The 18,640-nt window shown below is 43.8% G+C and overlaps 1 protein-coding gene across 1 annotated transcript in view; it reads left to right on the top strand.

Moving 5' to 3' along the window:
• The first annotated feature begins 817 nt into the window (after positions 1-817).
• Positions 818-18,640, top strand: part of TNFAIP1 (TNF alpha induced protein 1) — a 29,940-nt gene continuing 12,117 nt past the window's right edge. Inside the window, exons 1-5 of the mRNA XM_083350766.1 lie at positions 818-903; positions 8,907-9,256; positions 11,112-11,281; positions 12,355-12,444; positions 16,393-16,445. Coding sequence (XP_083206892.1) covers positions 9,043-9,256; positions 11,112-11,281; positions 12,355-12,444; positions 16,393-16,445 — 527 coding nt within the window. The 5' untranslated portion in view covers positions 818-903; positions 8,907-9,042. The remainder of the gene's footprint in view (positions 904-8,906; positions 9,257-11,111; positions 11,282-12,354; positions 12,445-16,392; positions 16,446-18,640) is intronic.

Genomic DNA, 18,640 nt, shown 5'->3' with positions numbered 1-18,640 from the left:
AGCAGAAACATTAAAAAAAAAATCCACACAGCAGCCAAAATAGAGTACCAACTAACAGTAAGGCCAAAAAATGGGGCTCTTGACATATACAGGTACCCCTGTAAGCATGAGTGCCAGTCCCATCAATAGAGCCATTTTCTCAAGCCACAACAGGAAAACATGCATATCACAAAATTCGCACAACACAAATAACCTGGTCAATTGAAAACCTAGCAGTTGTAATTGCACAACATGATAAAACTGGTTTGTAGCTTAGCATGTTAAAGCATGTAAGCCCACTTTCTTTCCTGACCGGGTTAATCCAAAAAAGGTTTCATTCAATCAGTAGTTTAAACCTATCGAGTTTTGGATAACAAGTCAAGGAATATAAGTCTGGAGTCCTAACTGAATATTTTCTTAACCCAGGAACAAGCCCCAATCAGCTCAATTTTGAATAAGATAAACAGAGTCACGGGTAAAAAAAAAGTTTTTCCCCAGATTAAAGAAGTTGAAATCTTACACATTATTATCTCGATTGGCCTAAAAAAATTGCCATATATTATCCAGACGTGTTGATTGGTAATGACAGGAGTCGAAACTCAACCGATACGGCTTTTACCGATTTCTTTTTAATACCTTTGCCATGATTTCCTGCCAGAATGCGCTCGATAGCTCCGGCTTCAGCACGCGTGCCTGTCTGGATAGCGAAAGACGTTGCCGTGGCTTGTCGGGAGATGTAGTCCTGGTGGCCTTCGACAGCGTATATCTATCGGGAATGGACGCAGGCGCGCGGGGCTTGCCGGGAGTTGTAGGCTTGAGTTCTCGCGATTGGGAAGCCTGTTGCCGCAGCCCCAACTTGGAGCTTCTCTGTTTGGCCGGGATTGAGACGCTGAAGGCGAGGCGTGTGGCTCGGAGCCGGTTGAGGTCAGTTCCGCTCCTTCGCCTAGCCGTCGTTCGGGGGTCCCGCGGAGCCATTGGTGGCCTAGTGTGGGAGTAGCGCGGAACGGCTCGGAGGCAAGTAAAGAAAGAGCCAGCGGTTGGCGGGGCGAATCAGGGGTGGGAGGGCCCGTTTGGGGCAGAGACAAGGGAAGTGAAATTGATTCTGTACTTGAGGACGAAAGGTATGAGATAAAAGCGAGGTAAGCGGGAGTAAAGGCAGGCTGGGTGCAAGAGTTTCCTTTCCTTTCCTTTTGATTTATTTGTATAATTTATAGCCCTCCCTCCCAACGACTCCCAGCCTCTTTCAGCGTCGGTGGGTAGGAGTCCAGTCACATGCCGTTTTAAGCAGGCTGGAGGTGGGGAGACGCTGCACCTGTTGAAAGGCAGCCCAGAGTTCAAACCCAGGAGGGGATCATGGTAGGGCCACTTAGTCCTTTTGAGTAAGGTTGAAGAGGGAAATTACTGAATATCTGTTACGTTGGATGTACTGAGTCTTAAAGTGAGACCGCTCTAAATCATATGGTAGTAGTATGCTAGCTTTGGTTGTTGTTGTTAGTTGCGAAGTCGTGTCCGACCCATCGAGACCCTATGGACAACGTTCCTCCAGGCCTTCCTGTCCTCTACCATCTTCTGGAGTCCATTTAAGCTCACACCTACTGCTTCAGTGACTCCATCCAGCCACCTCATTCTCTGTCATCCCCTTCTTCTCTTGCCCTCAACCTTTCCCAGCATTAGGCTCTTCTCCAGTGAGTCCTTCCTTCTCATTAGGTGGCCAAAGTATTTGAGTTTCAACTTCAGGATCTGGCCTTCTAAAGAGCAGTCAGGGTTGATCTCCTCTAGGACTGACCGGTTTGATCGCCTTGCAGTCCAAGGGACTCGCAGGAGTCTTCTCCAGCACCATAGTTCAAACGCTTCAATTCTTTGGTGCTCAGCCTTTTTTATGGTCCAACTTTCACTGCCATACATTGCAACTGGGAAGACCATAGCCTTGACTATACGCACTTTTGTTGGCAGGGTGATGATGTCTCTGCTTTTTAGTGTGCTGTCTAGATTTGCCATGGCTTTCCTCCCGAGGAGCAAGCGTCTTTTAATTTCTTGGCTACAGTCCCCATCTCCAGTGATCTTGGAGCCTAGGAAAATAAAATCTGTCACTACCTCCATTTCTTCCCCATCTATTTGCCAGGAATTGAGAGGGCCGGATGCCATGGTCTTGGTCTTGGTTTTCTTAAAGCTTTGGTACACAGCCCCCAATGTGCATTCAGAAGCAAGGATGCTCCTTTGCTTGAAAAAAGTTGGGTACCCTTCTGTAAATATAGCCAAGATGGTGTAGTGGTTAAAGCATTGGATCAGAACTGGGGAGGCTTGGGTTGAAGTCCAAACGCAACAATGGAAGTGAAGGGGTAGCTCAGCCAGAGGTATCGGGCAGGGTTGAGGGAACTCTTTGGGAATTAAAGGAATGGAGCCACCTGGAAGAAGGTGAGATAGAAATCTAAATACAGGTAGTCCTCAAATTATGACAGTAAGGGAACCTGCCCATTGCAGTCATAAATTGGGTCACCCACATGATTGACCTTTTTTGCAATGGTTGTCATATGCCTGCAGGGGAGCGGGTGGCCTTCTGAACTTTGAATCCAGGTCATCAGATCTGTCAGAGCAACTGGTCATAAGTCAAGGACTACTTGTAGTCCAAACCCTGGCTGAGGAATTCTGGGAGTTGAAGTCCACAAGTTATAAAAGGGCCAAGTTTGAAGACCCCTGCCCTAAAAGAAAAAGCGTGAACAGAAAATCAAATTTAAATAGAACAAAAGGAGCCTTGAGCAGGAGCTGTACAAAAGTAATTGGCCCTTTTGAAACCTGCCCTCCTCCGAACTGAGTCCCAGCATGTTCAGACAGCAATGTGAATGGTAACCTAAAATTGCTATACAGGAAGTCCACTTAACAACTTGAATTGAGATGACCAACTCAGTCATTGAGCAAAGCAATTACTAAGTGAAACATGATTTGATGGCCTCACTTCTGCTCTCCTTGGCTTTACAGACCTGTGAAGGTTGTAAACGTGAGGATTGATTGCCAAGTTAGTTTTGCCATTAATGCTGTAACTGCAGTTGCTAAATGAGGCAGTCATTAAATGAAGACTACCTGTAAAAACTGCCAGTTTAAAACAGGACTGGAAAAGTAATTGTTATACCGCTTATTAAAATATTCCATGAGACTGAAGACAAATTCATGAGGTGTTTTGGTGTGTGTTTTTGTACAGCAGAATCAAAGTCACTAAGGAAAGGGTTGACTTGAGGGTTTCCAGGTGTATTTGGATTACATGGCCCATCTTGCTGAGCCATTGCTGCTGATAGGAATTACCATACAAACATCAGAAGGGTAGCTTGCTAAGGCGCGCATTGATGGCTTTTTTTGCAGGCATGGAGAACCAATTTTATTAGTTTCAAAATGGAGAATAGGTAGGATTGGTAACTGAATTTTGAAAAATGAGGCCAAATTTCAGCAATGAGATCTGGAAGAGCTGCAGAGCAAGCAAGCTGAGAGCATAAACTGCAGTATGGCTCCCATTTCTGCCATGTGGGGCCACAGAAGAAGACAGCTACATCTATGGCGTATACGGACTGGTGACCAAGAACTGCCCAGCATGCTTAGCCATGGCGTATCTTAAGGAAAGACTGAAGCATTGGATTTAGATGGGGGAGAGCTGAATTCAAGTCTATCCAAAGGGGCTCAGCCAAAGAAATTATTTGAATGTCTTTGGCTCTACGTCTCTCGCTCAGCTGTCCTGCAACTAGGCCGCAGGCGAAGACCTCATCTGTTGCCGGATGAAAATGTAATAAAACGTTTAATTCTCTTCCTGGCTGCTCTTCCTTCCCTGTTGAAGCCAATTTTGGAGTTGCAAAATTATTAAACTAGAATTTTTTTTCACCAGAGGCTTGAAGCAGGATTTTCTGTGGGAAGGAAAGGGACAAAGGAGCATTTTGCTCTGAAAATGGCCAGGACAAAAACTTGAGTTTGTGACCTCTGGTGGAGAGGTGGCTCTTTTGTGGGCTGAGCGACGGAAGAAACAAACACTCCTTTACTACCTCTTAGAATTCTCTCTCGCAGGTAGTCCTCGCTTAGCGACTGCCTCACACGCCGCTATTTGCAATTAGGATGGTGATGGAAAAAGTAACTTTGGGGCCAATCCTCGCACTGACGATCTTTGCAGGTCTGTAAAGCCAAGGAAAATTGAAATAAAATTGCAAAATCACAATATTTCACTTAGCAACTTCTTCATTTAATGACCAAGTTGCCAGTCCCAATTATCACAAAATGAGGACTACCTGTATCAAATTGAGACAAGTAGCTTCAGGACAGTCATTGGATCGTGGCGCACTCTGTCATCCTCAGTGTATCAAAATAGGACACAAAATTGGGAAGACCAGTCATAAGTCGTTTTTCCTGGTACTGTTGTAACTTCAAGTGGATGCTAAAAGAATGGTTGTAAGTCGAGGACTACCTGTGAATCCAGGGGGCTCCAGTTGTGGATAAAACCTTGGCTGGCATGGTCAGTACAGGTAGTTCTCAACTTATGACCACAATTGAGCCCCAAAGTTATGTTGTTAAGTGAGACATTTATTAAGTGAATTTTGCCCCAGTTTACAGCCTTATTTACCTCAGTTGTTAAGTGAATCACTGCAGTTGATCAATTAGTAACACAGTTGTTAAGTGAATCTGGCTTCCCCATGGTCTTTGCTTCTCAGAAGATCACAAAAGGTGATCACATGACCCCGGGACACTGCGACTGTCATAAATATGAACCAGTTGCCAAGCGTCTGAATTTTGATTACATGACCATGGGGATACCACAAAGGTTGTAATTGTGGAAAAAAAAGGTCACTTTTTTCAGTGCCATTGTAACTTTGAATGGTCACTAAATGAACTGTTGTATGTGGAGGACTAGTGACAAGTGCCACATTCCCATCTCTCCGTCTTTGCAGCTCAAATCCGGTCGTTTTTATGGCCATTTTTTTCAGTTTGGTGATCTGCCATGATCTTTCCTGAATGCCATCCAGTTGGCACTTGAGACAAGCTCAGGGCTGGTGCTGTTGGAAAAAGAAATTGGTTGTGACGCTGGGTATTTCCAGTTTATTACTTTTTATAAAGGACAATTAAAAAGAAGTTTTAAAAAAACCAAAGTCCAAGGGGGAGGAAGGAAAGGAAATGTTCCTATTGTTCGAGAGAGGCTGAGTCAGTCCCATTGCGTCATTCTTCAGGGCAGGACCATGTGTGTGTGTCTGTGTGTCCCATTTTCCTGCTGCCCCTCTCAAATGCAGTGATTGAGCCCTAGACTTTGGTTTCCTATCCAGAAGATAGTTTAGGATTGCCTTGGTTGTGGATACGGCCTTAAACAACAGGTACTTTTCCTTCGTTTCTGAAGATCATTTTGGTATCTCAGGTACGCTCTTAGATGGACTGGCTAGATTGTGACATCCCATTAAATTTAAGCAAAGATTAATTGCCATTTACAAGGGGGGGAAAGCCCCTTCCTCTTTGTCTTCAATCTGAATGAGAACCTCTCTTGAACGTTTCTTGAAAACAGAAAGTGTGTTTATTTTTTCTTTCTTTTTTTATTGAAAAGTTTTACAGTACATTTTTTAAAAGACAAAACCCCTCCCAACCCCCTCCCCTCTCCCCAAACCTCCCCAACTCTTCCCTCCCCTCCCCTCCCCCTCCCCCCTCCCTGACTTCCCAGAGCTAAATACAGGGTATAAAAATACAAACAATCATAATCTACCATATGCAAACAACAATAAAATATTAAATTCTATCGCACTTTAACTCTTATTAAAATAACTACAAGTAATTAATATATCACATAAATCCATTACTTATTCAAATGCTAGGTGAAACTTTTTAGTCCCATATTTATTCTGGATTTAATCAATCCATCTTCTCCACTCCACAATATATCTCTGTTGCGACTGGTCTTTCAAGTACGCTGAAATCTTTGCCATTTCCGCCAAATTGGAAACTTTTAAAGTCCATTCTTCTATAGTCGGCAGTTCTTCCTTCTTCCAATATTGCGCTACTAAAAGTCTCGCTGCCGTAATTAAATTCATCATCAACTTAGTGTGTTTATTTTTTCAAAGCTTCACAACTTTGGTAATTTGCCTGATCAAGGGATTATATATGTGTGTCTGTCTTCTATTTAAATCTCCTTTTTATATATTCTTCAACCGGGGAGAAAAAGAAGTTGACTCTCTATATGATACCACTCAGGTAGTGGACTTAGGCCAAATTGTTAAAAGACGGTCTGAACGGCTCTTGATATTTTTAAACTAATACTTTCCATAAGATGGAAAATGTATTTTTATTGGCACTGCCTTAAACTGCATTTATCCTTTTTAGTATGTGATATTGCTGATCTGTGTTCAGCTTGTGATCTGTAAATGTCTAAGATCTTTTTCACATAAACTGTTCCCCAGTTGGGCTTATTGTATGCTATACAGGTAAGTCCACAACTTACTCCCATAACTGAGTCTGGAATTACAGTCATAAGTCATGACAGTCGTTAAGCAGAACTCCATGTGATCATGCCTGATTTTACCACCTTTTTTGTGATGGTTGCTAAACCCATTATAGGTAGGCCTCCACATACAACAATTCATTTAGTCACCATTCAAAGTTACAGCGGTACTGAAAAAAGTGACTTACGACTGTTTTTCATACTTAAGACCATTGCAGCATCCCCAGGCCCCATGTGACTAACTCATACTTACGACGGTGGCAGTGTCCCAGGGTCATGTGATCCCCTTCTGACAAACAAAATCAATGAGGAAAGCAGATTCACTTAACAACCATATTACTAACTTAACAACCACAGGGATTCACTTACAAACTTTGGCAAGAAAGGTCGTAAAATGGAGCAAAAGTCACTTAACAAATGTCCTGCTTAGCAACAGAAATTTGGGGCTCAATTATGGTCATAAGTCTAGGACTACCCGTATAAACAATGGGCGTGCTTGCCGGAAGCTGGAAGTAAATGCTGGTTTCTGGAAAAAACAGTAAATCATAGTCACGTGACCATGGGATGCTGTAGTGTATATGGTTGTAAAAGTAGGACAGGTTGCCTAGCATATGGTGTGTGTGTGTGTGTGTGTGTGTGTGTCCATCAGAAGTTTGAAAGTGGATTGTAAGTTACCTGGAGAAGTCATAACTTCAAACAGTCATAAGTTCAGGACCACTTGTTCTTACATTATACCTGTACATTGAATTTCTTTTTCCTCAGGAGAATCCTGCGTCGGTTTCCCTCAATTTTCTCTGTGGTTTTCATCCCATTTTGCTAAACAATCCAGATGCTTGTGAATTTTCTTTGTTGGTTGACTCTTATTAGCTGTCTCGCATTGGCTAGACTTGGCAGTCTGCCATCCAGTTCATACTTAACTGATTTCGGAATGTTTTAAGATTTGTTCCTGACAAATAATTGTAATAATCATTGTGCTGATTTCAAATGACTCCAGCTCTGTGGCTTTACAGGTTGTCCTCCACTTAACAACCGTAATTACAGCAGTAAATCAGGGTGGTCATTAAGCAAGTCACCACATGACCGTGCCCAATTTTACAACCTGTATCGCAGTGGTGGTTAAGCGAACCTGTTTTCTTCAGTGGACTTTTTTTTTTTTTGCTGAAAACTGGAAGTAAACGCCGGAAACCCAGAAAAAATACCAAAAATAGCAGTCATGTGTTTGTGGGATGCTGCAAATGGCTGTAATGGTGAGCCAGGCTGCCAAGCACCCAAAATGTGAACTCATGACCATGGGGAGCTGTGTGTGTGGCTATCGGAACTCCAGAATCAGGTTGTAAGTAAGTGGGAAAGTCCGTCAGAACTTTAAAGGATCACTAAACAACAGGACGTTAAGCGAGGACTGCCAGTACAAGCTACTCAAAAATCCTAAAAAACAATTTCCTGGAAACACTGCTTGACCTGCTCTAAAAGGAACCTGGAGCTCAACCAGGAAAGCTCTGCTCCTAGTTGTTTTCCTGATCTCCCGTGGAGATGGGCCAATGTCTACATCGGGTCTCAGTTATAAAGAATGCTCAGGTTTCAATAATCAGAAATCTGGCTCTATTTTTGTAGCAATGCTTCTGATCTCTTCTTACAACATGCTAAACTATAACGTGGTTTCATAGTTTTTGGCGAAGAATGTTACAGGATCCAGACGAGATGGCTGATAAAACGGGCTTTGCCTATGAACGTGTTGTGGGAACCCAGTCCAACCCAAAACTGCATCCAGTTTTGGTCACCACGATGTAAAAAAGATGTCGAGATTCTAGAAAGAGTACAGAGAAGAGCAACAAAGATGATCAGGGGACTGGAGGCTAAAACATATAAGGAACGGTTGCTGGAATTGGGTATGTGTAGTTTAATGAAGAGAAGGATGAGGGGGGACATGATAGCAGTGTTCCAGTATCTCAGGGGCTGCCACAAAGAAGAGGCAGTCAAGCTATTCTCCAAAGCACCTGAAGGCAGGACAAGAAGCAATGGATGGAAACTAGTCAAGGAGAGAAGCAACCTAGAACTAAGGAGAAATTTCCTGATCGTTAAAACAATTAATCAGTGGAACAACCTGCCTCCAGAAGTTGTGAATGCTCTAACACTGGAAGTTTTAAAGAAGAGACTAGACAGCAATTTGTCTGAAATGGTATAGGCAACCTTGGCTCTTTTATGACTCGTGGACTTCAACTCCCAGAATTCCTGAGCCAGCATCGCTCAGCATGGAAACCTCTCCCTTTCTCCTCAGCATGGCTGGCTCAGGAATTCTGGGAGTTGAAGTCCACGAGTCATAAAACAGCCAAGGTTGCCTATCCCTGGTATAGGGTTTCCTGCCTGAGCAGGGGATTGGACTAGATGACTTCCAACTTTTATTATTATTATTGTTGTTGTTGTTGTTATTTCAACCGACAATAAGTTAAACAAATCTCTTTTCTCTCTCCTCTGCTTTTAGAGTCTCTCAGCTCTGGGGCTTGCAGCTTCCGAGCAGTTCTTCAATCCAGTTGGAGACCCCACGGTTTTCCCCTCCAACCACGGCGGAGTCGGTCAAGCCCACCCACTGCCGTGTTGTCATCTATTTGCAGAAGGAGATGTCCGGCGACACCTGCTTAACAACCCTCTGCCCTGCTTCTGGAGCGCGGCCCAAGAGGTGCAGCTCCAAAGTCGGCACTCTTGGCAATAAGTACGTGCGGCTCAATGTCGGGGGCTCCTTGTATTACACCACCGTGCAGGTGTTGACACACCATGACACCATGCTGAAAGCCATGTTCAGCGGAAGAATGGAGGTGCTCTCCGACAAGGAAGGTGGGTGCTGACAGAAACCTGCAAAGCCTATAAGCCCGTTCTTCAAAACGTGTCACCAGCTCCCTTTCTAATCTGGTTATAGATCAAGGATCATTGAGCCTTACAAGAAGTCCTCAACCTACGACCATTCGTTTAACAACCATTCAAACCTACGACAGTACTGGAAACCTTTGACCTTGGCCATTCGTCTTCTGGTCGCATGATCACCAGTTGAGGCCTTCCCCAGTGGGCTTCTGACTAGCAAAGTCAGTGGGGCAAGCCAGATTCGTTAACCACAGCAAAATAGTCATAAAATGGGGTGTGGCTCACTTAAGGTCCACAATACAGTGACTGAAGTTTTGCTCCCACTTCTCATCGTAAGTTGAGGACTACCTATACTCACCTGCAGGGGAATGTTTGCATTGGATAAATATGGGCTTTGGTGTCAGCCAGAAGGAAGGCAGCTGGGCCTTTCCTGAATATTCATTGAAATCCACACCTCTTCCAGGGCTGGGTTAAGGCATCAGGCTAGAACAGTGATGGCGAACCTTTTAGAGACCGACTGCCCAAACTGCAACCCAAAATCCATTTATGTATCATCGGGTGCTAGGTGGGCGTGGCTGCGGTGGTAACGGCAGACTGGGTAGGACTAAAAAGTTCGTTCAATCAGTTCCAACTTTGCGAGATCTTTTCTTTCCCCGTGAGAAGTTGAAATTGATTGATTGAACCTTTTTTTTTTGCACACGGTGGCGGAGGCCTAAAGCAAAAAGGTTTTATAAAACTCAGCTGAAGGCCTAGGATTGGGGCGACGGCATGCGTCCCCACAGAAAGGGCTCTGCGTGCCACAGGTTCGCCACCACGGGGCTAGAAACTAGGAGATCGTGAATTCTAGTCCTGCCCTAGGCACAAAGCCAACCGGGGGAAACTTGAGCCAGTCACTTTCTCTCTGCCCTAGGAAGGAGACAATGGCAAGCCGCTTCTGAAAGACCTTGCCAAGAAAGCTGTGGGGACTTGTTCAGGCAGTCTCTTAGAATTGGACACAATTGAACAGGAAAAGTTATATATAAGGGCTGCAATTGAGATGTGTCTTCCTCGGTAGATGTTTTTATGGACATGTGTTAAATCGACATGATGGAGAGGTTCTGAGTGGCTATAAAAACAGACTCTGCACATTGGGTACTGCTTTCTGAGAAGTTTTGCACTCAGGACGCCTGTCCTGCCTTGTGTCCATTTGTTTTAGAATAGCAAGCATAATTAGAGCAGGGTGGTAAACTTGACTTGTCACTTACTTTAGTTTCAAGATAAAATGAAAACATTCCGGCTTTACGGTTTTGCATTTTTGCAAACGTGTCTCCGGCTGCTCTTGTAAAATATTCTATTGGGAAACAGGATCAGTTATGTTTGTGGATCACCTCTGGTGGGAGCCAAATGGGCTGATGCATCCATTCTGATCTCCCAGCACAGGCATTCCTCTGCGCTGGTTCCAAAGTTTGGGAATGGGACATACGGCTTTGTGTTGGTTGTCCTCTTTCTTTGAGTTCTAGTTGGCGTTGGGACAGGTAGTCCTCCGCTTACAGTCACAACTGAGTCCAAAATTTCTGTTGCTTAAGTGAGACATTGAGTGAGTTTTGCCCCATTTTTTTGATGACCTTCCTTGCCAGAGTCAAGGACTGCCTGTAAATCTAATTAATTAAAGTTATAATTGGCCTCTTCTGAGATTTGTTTGCGGCCTGCTCGGAATTACCACCCAAGACTAGGCAAGTTTTCATATTCCTGCGAGTCTTCTAGGTGGAAAAGAAAGCTCTGCGGGGTAATATTCTTACATATTTTTCCACCTGCTTTGCTTAAAACCCGAGGTCTCCTGTTTCTTTCCCAGGCTGGATCCTAATCGACCGCTGTGGGAAACATTTTGGAACCATCTTAAATTACCTTCGGGACAACACGGTCACTCTACCCAAGAACCGACAGGAGATCAAGGAACTGATGGCTGAAGCCAAATATTACCTCATCCAGGGCTTGGTGGACCTCTGTCAAGCTGCCTTGCAGGTAAGAGAGTTGGACACGCTGAACGGTAAAAGCTTAAGAGAAGGAAGGGACCCTGGAGGTCATCCAGCTCAACCCTTTTGCCCAAGGCAAGAATCCTACTCGAAAAAGGTCCTTGATAGGTGACTAGTGTGTATTTAAAGTTCTTTGGGTAAGGACAGACTGAAGTCTCCCATGTAGATTATTATTCTAGAGACGGAGGCCCTTGTGTGTGTTTCCCCCCCCCCAGTCTGAATTTGAGGGCTTCAAACCTCCTCCTCCCCCCCATGGACTACAAAAATGTCAGGCTGTTAAGGAATTTGTTGTGCAGAGGTCTCCTTGTGCTACCAAAGAGTTGCACAGACAAGGAAGGGTACTGGGAGCAGTAAGAGTCACACAGTAAACACAAGAGTACACTGAGTTGTAAAAGCAAAAAGTAGTTTAAGGTGGTGTAAAAACAAAAATGCACAGTCCAGGTCATACACAATAGCAATGGTCCAAGAAGTAATCCAAAATACAAAGTCTTCTTACCGGTCCAGAGGTCAATACACAGTTCAGGTTTATAACAGTAACAGAGCAAAAACAGTAATAGTAGAGAGCAGTGAATTCAGAGAGAGAGAGAGAGAAGCTACGTTACTAGCTCCCTCTTATGGCCATGAGAACACTTACACACCCATTGGCCAATTAACATCTTAAAGACATAACATCACGGTTAATATATTTTCAACCCAACATTGTAGGCTGACACCATATGCCTAACACAGGCATTCTGTTTTTGTGTTTTCAATCTTTAAAGCCTTCACTCTCTTAAAATTCTGAAGAGGTTCCTCAGATATTTGTTTGGGCCATTCTCACGCCTTCTTTGAAAAATGTGTGTGTGTGTGAGAGAGAGAGAGAAATTAAAATTCTCTGCACCGGCTTAAGACATGAATTATGCCCTCCAATAGCCTCCTCTCCACACCTTGGCAAAAAAGGAAAAGCCAGACGTGCTTTCTAACTTAAATCTTCATTTCTGCTGTTCAGAACAAAGGGATTCCAGTGGCAGTGGCAGTCTAACCTGCTTTAATCTGTCCGGATGTGTGCAATTCTCTTTGCAGGACAAGAAGGAGACCTACTATCCTCTCTGCAATATCCCTGTCATCACGTCTCCAAAAGAGGAAGAGAGACTCATTGAATCCGCCATGAAGGTATTGCGGGGGGGACGGGACGAGGAGAGAATGAGCAGACGAAAAGGGCCGATCCAGACATTACACTAACGTAGAAGGTTCAGCATGTGGGCTGACCTTTTTTTAATGCAGCTGTTAGTCCTTGACTTACAACCATTCATGCAGTGACCGTTGGAAGCCACAACGGCACTGAAAAAAGTGACTTTGCATCCAGTCCCCGCACTTGGAAATGTCGCAGCAGCCCCACAGTCATGGGATGAAAATTCAGGCACCAGCATTGTATTTATGACAATTGCAGCGTCCCGGGATCATGTGATTGCCATTTGTGACCTTCCCAGCCAGCTTCCGGCAAGCAAAGTCACAGGGGGGAAACTGTATTTGTTTAATGACCGTGTGATTCACTTAACTGCGGTGCTTCAGTTAACAACCATGGCAGAAAGCTGATAAAATTGGGGGCAACTCATTCCACCACCACCTTGTTTAACAAGTGGAAAATCTGGTCCGGTTGTGGTCATAAGTTGAGGACTGTCTGTCTGTCTATCTGTGTATCTGTCTGTCTATGTGTCTATCTATATCTATCTAATCTAAACTATCTAATTCTAATATATCATCTTTAAAAAGCAAAATTTGCTTAACTGCAGTGATTCATTTAAGAACCATGACAAAAAAGGTTGTAAAATCACTTAACTGAACTGCCTTGTTAAAATTCTGCTCCTAATTGTGGTTGTAAGTTGTGGGCTACCTGGAGATTTATTAGGATTGCTTGACACAAGGCGTCACTTAAAGCAGCATTTCAACCTTTCAGAAACCCCAAAACCTCTTAACCCAAGGATCTTCACCTCCAGCTTGGTGTGGTCCTTGATCTAATGGTGGAGGGCAAGCACCGCCTGCCCCAAGCCAGAGTCACACCAAGCCCGATTTGGCGCCACGTGTGAAGCCAGCCAAGGTCTCAGCCACCTGGTCTGTCTTGTCAGTGGCTGGGAATTTGAACTTTGTCATGGCTCATTAAGAATGAGGAAGAGGGGGGAAAAAGGAGGCTCCATTAAGCTTTTAAATATCAACATTTTTCATGGAATTGCACACCTCCTAGAGCTGATATAAGTATCTGAAGAATGAACGCTGTGGTTTGCCCACTTCAGCTCAAGGTTTTCAAGCTTTTGGCAGATAAAACCACTCTTATTATTTTTGGACTCTGCTGTTTGGCAAGTCATAAATGCGGGGGAATTTATTTTTATTTATTTATTTATTTATTTGTTTTTATAAACCGCCCTTCTCCCGAGGGACTCAGGGCGGTGTACAGAATAAGATAGGCATACAGAATGAACCGTAATGAAAAACAAACACTAGTAAAATACAAACTGGGACCCCAATAAGAGCTATCAGGCCAGGCCGGACTGCTGGAACAGGTAAGTTTTTAATTCTCGCCGGAAGGTGCGGAGGTCGGGGGCCATCCGGATTTCGGATTTTTGTTGGAGGTGGATAGAATTAATGGTGCAAAGTAGACTGGGTTCCCCATTGTTCCTCTTCCCTTTCTGCTCCAATTAAGATTCCCCAATATAGGAAATAATTTCCTTCCTTCCTTCCTTCCTTCATTAGTTTCTTCATTCTTTAATTCATTCGTTCGTTCGTTCATTCAAAAAAAATTACATGCTCCTCCAACTCACTCTCAGTGACTCTGGACAGTTTGCAAGGATAAAGTACATCGTTACATTGTTTATTTGGAGGTGCTCCGGGAACATCCCCGTGAAGGGCAAAAAAGTCAAGATGGCATCTATGCCTTTGTCTCCTCCCTCCGCAGAAGCCACAGAGCTGTTCCACAGCACTTTTTTTTAAAAAAAAAAATTCCCAGCGTGGAAAGCTGTACAGACTTTTTGAGTCTCATCTATGTCAAATGGCCTCCTAAAGGAGTTTAATATGCTTTTAAAAGAATTAGAGGGTTAAACTTTTTCTGGGCTGAATTGCAGATAGTCCTCAGTTATACCACCCAAACGGACCCACCGTGTACCGTCCTATGCTGTGATGTTGTAAGTCACACGACCGACCTGATTTTGCAACCTTTCATGCAGCGGATGTAAAAGGAATGCTGTGGTGGTTAAACCAACCCATTGTTCGCCATGGCCTGGTGTTGCTGAAAGCCGGAAGTAACTTTGTTTTTCAATCAAACATGTCATAAACCACGGTCACTATGGGATGCTGCAAACAGCTGTAAACGCAACCTTGTTGCTGAGCGCCCAGAAGTTCAGAACTGGGTCATAACTCGGTCTTTTCTGGTAGGTCATAATTCAAGGACTACCCCTACTTCAGATGGGCCATGCTTGAATGGTCCTGTTTGATGTTGAAGACCAAATTTTGGATAGATCTTCCTTTATGAAATAGAAGCCACGAGAAAGAATTCCAGTTTCCAGTTCTCTTTTTTGTCTTCTGTTCCCCCCCACCCCACCCCCACTTCGTGATCAGATGGTTTCCAATCTCCCTGGGTTGGATAACTGTCCTGGCCCAAAAGGAAAGTTCAGAATTGCTTTCTTGGAATGAGGCCAAGGTCCATGCATGTCTTGGGAATCTGCATTCGCCATCAGTGTTTGACGAGTGTTTTCCCATCCTCTGACCATTAATGATAATAATAAAGATGGGAGGGACCTTGGAGGTCATCTAGTCCAACCTTCTGCTCAGGGAGGAAACCCTATAACATTTCAGGCAAATGGCTGTCCAGTCTCTTCTTAAAAACCTCCAGTGTTGGAGCATTCACCACCTCTGGAGGCAGGTTGTTCCACTGGTTAGTTGTTCTAACTGTCAGGAAGTTTCTCCTTACTTCTAGGTTGCTTCTCTCTTTGATTAGTTTCAAATCCATTAATTCTTATCCTGCCTTCAGGTGCTTTGGAGAATAGCTTGACTCCCTCTTCTTTGTGGCAGCCCCTGAGATATTGGAAGACTGCTGTCATGTCCCCCTTGTCCTTCTCATCATTAAACTAGACCTACCCAATTCCAGCAACCGTTCCTTATATGTTTTAGCCCCTGATCATCTTTGTTGCTCTTCTCTGTGCTCTTTCTAGAGTCTCAACATCTTTTTTACATCATGGTGACCAAAACTGGATGCAGTATTCCAAATGCAGCCTTATCAAGGCATTGTAAAGTGGTATTAATACTTCACGTGATCTTGATTCCCTCTGTTAATGCAGCCCAGCACTGTGTTGGCTTTTTTGGCAGCTGCAGCACACGGCTGGCTCATATCTAAGTGATTGTCCACTAGGACAATTGACCAAGCTGATCTCAGGGTCATCTGAAAAGGAGCAGGTTCCCTTCCCTTTGTCTGCCGGGGTGTAAGCAAATAAAGCTACCAGCAGATTTGTCTCTGGCTTCCAGAAATAGACTGCCAGAGTTATAACCATTCACTTAGTGACCGCTCGAGCTTACAAGAGCACTGAAAAAAGTGACTTAGGACCACGCTTTTTTCACACTTACGACCTTTGCAGCCTCCCCATGGTCACATGATCAAAATTCAGATGCTTGGCAACTGGCATGTACCTAAAACAGCTGCAGTGTCGTCGGCTCATGTGATCGTTCTCCCAGCTGGCTTTTGGCAGTGAGGGGAGCCAGATTCACTTAATGACCGTGTGACTCACTTAACAGCAGCAGTGGTTTGCTTAACCCTGGCAAGAAGGTCATACTATGAAGTGGCACTCAATCACTGCTTTGCTTAATAGCAGAAGTTCTGACCTCAGTTGTGTTCGTAAATCGAGGCCTGGCAAGATTACCTCCAAGGCTTGTTTTTCTCCTCCTTGCCTGTGCAAAGCACCTGAGTCAGGAATGGGGGGTTTCAGGTTTCCGTAATGACCTGGCAACACTTGAGTACTTCCGCTTCCAGAGCATTGCAATGAGTCTCCACAAGCCGCTGCTGACACCCAGCGGCACAAAGTTTGATGTTCTATCTTCTGCCTGCACTGATACCCCTTTTCTCTCACTTTTTTTCAGCCAGTGGTGAAGCTCCTTTATAACCGAAGTAACAACAAATACTCCTATACAAGGTAAACACCTCTCTTCTCTGTGCTAATGTGAAACTTAAAAGACAAAGCTTGGAATGCTGGCCGTAGGATGGTCCAGTCCACCAGTCGAATCTAGGAAGACCCCCAAACAGACCTAAAAGCTTTGTAACACTGTACAGATACCGAAAGATAACATATTCCTTATATCTGTTTGAATAGACCCGCGTTGTATGTCAGGGAATATGTGAACCCACCAATCTCTCTACATAATTATAATTCAGAAGGAAAAAGTTTGAAGGTCTGGGATTGCTTCTCCAGAATTTGCCACTATGCTGTATTTTTAAAGAAGGGACAATTGTTAAATCTGTAGAAAATCCTATTCGTTATAATTACTTTGGTTTTTCACGTTCGCTGGAAATTTACGTAATCTTTATGCTGGTTCAGTCTACTGTGTGGAATGCACAACAAAGCTTGTCGCTTAATTAATACCCTTCAGCCAGAAGAAAACAGCAGGTTCCTGGTTTAATTTCTCACTGTTTAATTTCTCATTCTTTATCATTAAGTTATCCAGACCTGGTCTTTCCCCTCCCCCAAGCATTAAAACCCAGTTTTGTTGGTGGTCCCTGCTGTGGTGGTTTTGGTGTCATGGCCGAAATTGTTGGCACCCGAGAAATTTTTCCAGAAAATCAAGTATTTCTCACAGAAAAGTATTGCAGGAACACATGTTTTGCTATACACAGGTTTATTCCCTTTGTGTGTATTGGAACACAACAAAAAAAGGGAGGGAAAAAAGCAAATTGGACATAATGTCAAACAAAACTCCAAAAATGGGCTGGACAAAATTATTGGCACCCTTTCAAAATTGTGGATAAACAAGATTGTTTCAAGCATGTGATGCTCCTTTAAACTCACCTGGGGCAAGTAACAGGTGTGGGCAATATAAAAATCACACCTGAAAGCAGATAAAAAGGAGAGAAGTTCACTTATTTACTTATTTATTTATTTAATTAGTTTTCTATACCGCCCTATTCCCGAAGGACTCAGGGCGGTTTACAGGGCAGCATATAAAAGACAATATAAAAAGATAATATAAAATTAAAATGAATTAAATTAATTAAAGCCTAACAATAAAACAATATTAAAAAGCTAAAACCCCTTCAGTCCAGGCCTGATAGATCGAAAAGCCAGGTTTTCAGTCTTTGCATTGTGTGTCTGTGTGTGCCACACTAAGCATGGACAACAGAAAGAGGAGAAGAGAACTGTCTGAGGACTTGAGAACCAAAATTGTGGACAAATATCAACAATCTCAAGGTCACAAGTCCATCTCCAGAGATCTAGATTTGCCTTTGTCCACAGTGTGCAACATTATCAAGAAGTTTGCAACCCATGGCACTGTAGCGAATCTCCCTGGTCGTGGACAGAAGAGAAAAATTGATGAAAGGTTGCAATGCAGGATAGTCCAGATGGTGGATAAGCAGCCCCAAACAAGTTCCAAAGGAATGCAAGCTGTCCTGCAGGCTCAGGGAGCATCAGTGTCAGCGCGAACTATCCGTCGACATTTAAATGAAATGAAACGCTATGGCAGGAGACCCAGGAGGACCCCACTGCTGACACAGAGACATAAAAAAGCAAGATTACAGTTTGCCAAAATGTACTTGAGTAAGCCAAAATCCTTCTGGGAAAACGTCTTGTGGACAGATGAGACCAATATAGAGCTTTTTGGTAAAGCACATCATTCTACTGTTTACCGAAAACGAAATGAGGCCTACAAAGAAAAGAACACAGTACCTACAGTGAAATATGGTGGAGGTTCAATGATGTTTTGGGGTTGTTTTGCTGCCTCTGGCACTGGGTGCCTTGAATGTGTGCAAGGCATCATGAAATCTGAGGATTACCAAAGGATTTTGGGTCGCACTGTAGAGCCCAGGGTCAGAAAGCTGGGTTTGCGTCTGAGATCTTGGGTCTTCCAGCAGGACAATGACCCCAAACATACGTCAAAAATCACCCAGAAATGGATGGCAAGAAAGCGCTGGAGAGTTCTGAAGTGGCCAGCAATGAGTCCAAATCTGAATCCCATTGAACACCTGTGGAGAGATCTTAAAATTGCTGTTGGGAAAAGGCGCCCTTCCAATAAGAGAGACCTGGAGCAGTTTTCAAAGGAAGAGTGGTCCAAAATTCCGGGTGAGAGGTGTAAGAAGCTTATTGATGGTTATAGGAAGCGACTGATTTCAGTTATT

The sequence above is a fragment of the Vipera ursinii genome (genome assembly GCF_947247035.1).
Source record: "Vipera ursinii genome assembly, chromosome: 1".
Lineage (NCBI taxonomy): Eukaryota > Metazoa > Chordata > Lepidosauria > Squamata > Viperidae > Vipera > Vipera ursinii.
This window is presented reverse-complemented; position numbering and strand designations above follow the sequence as displayed.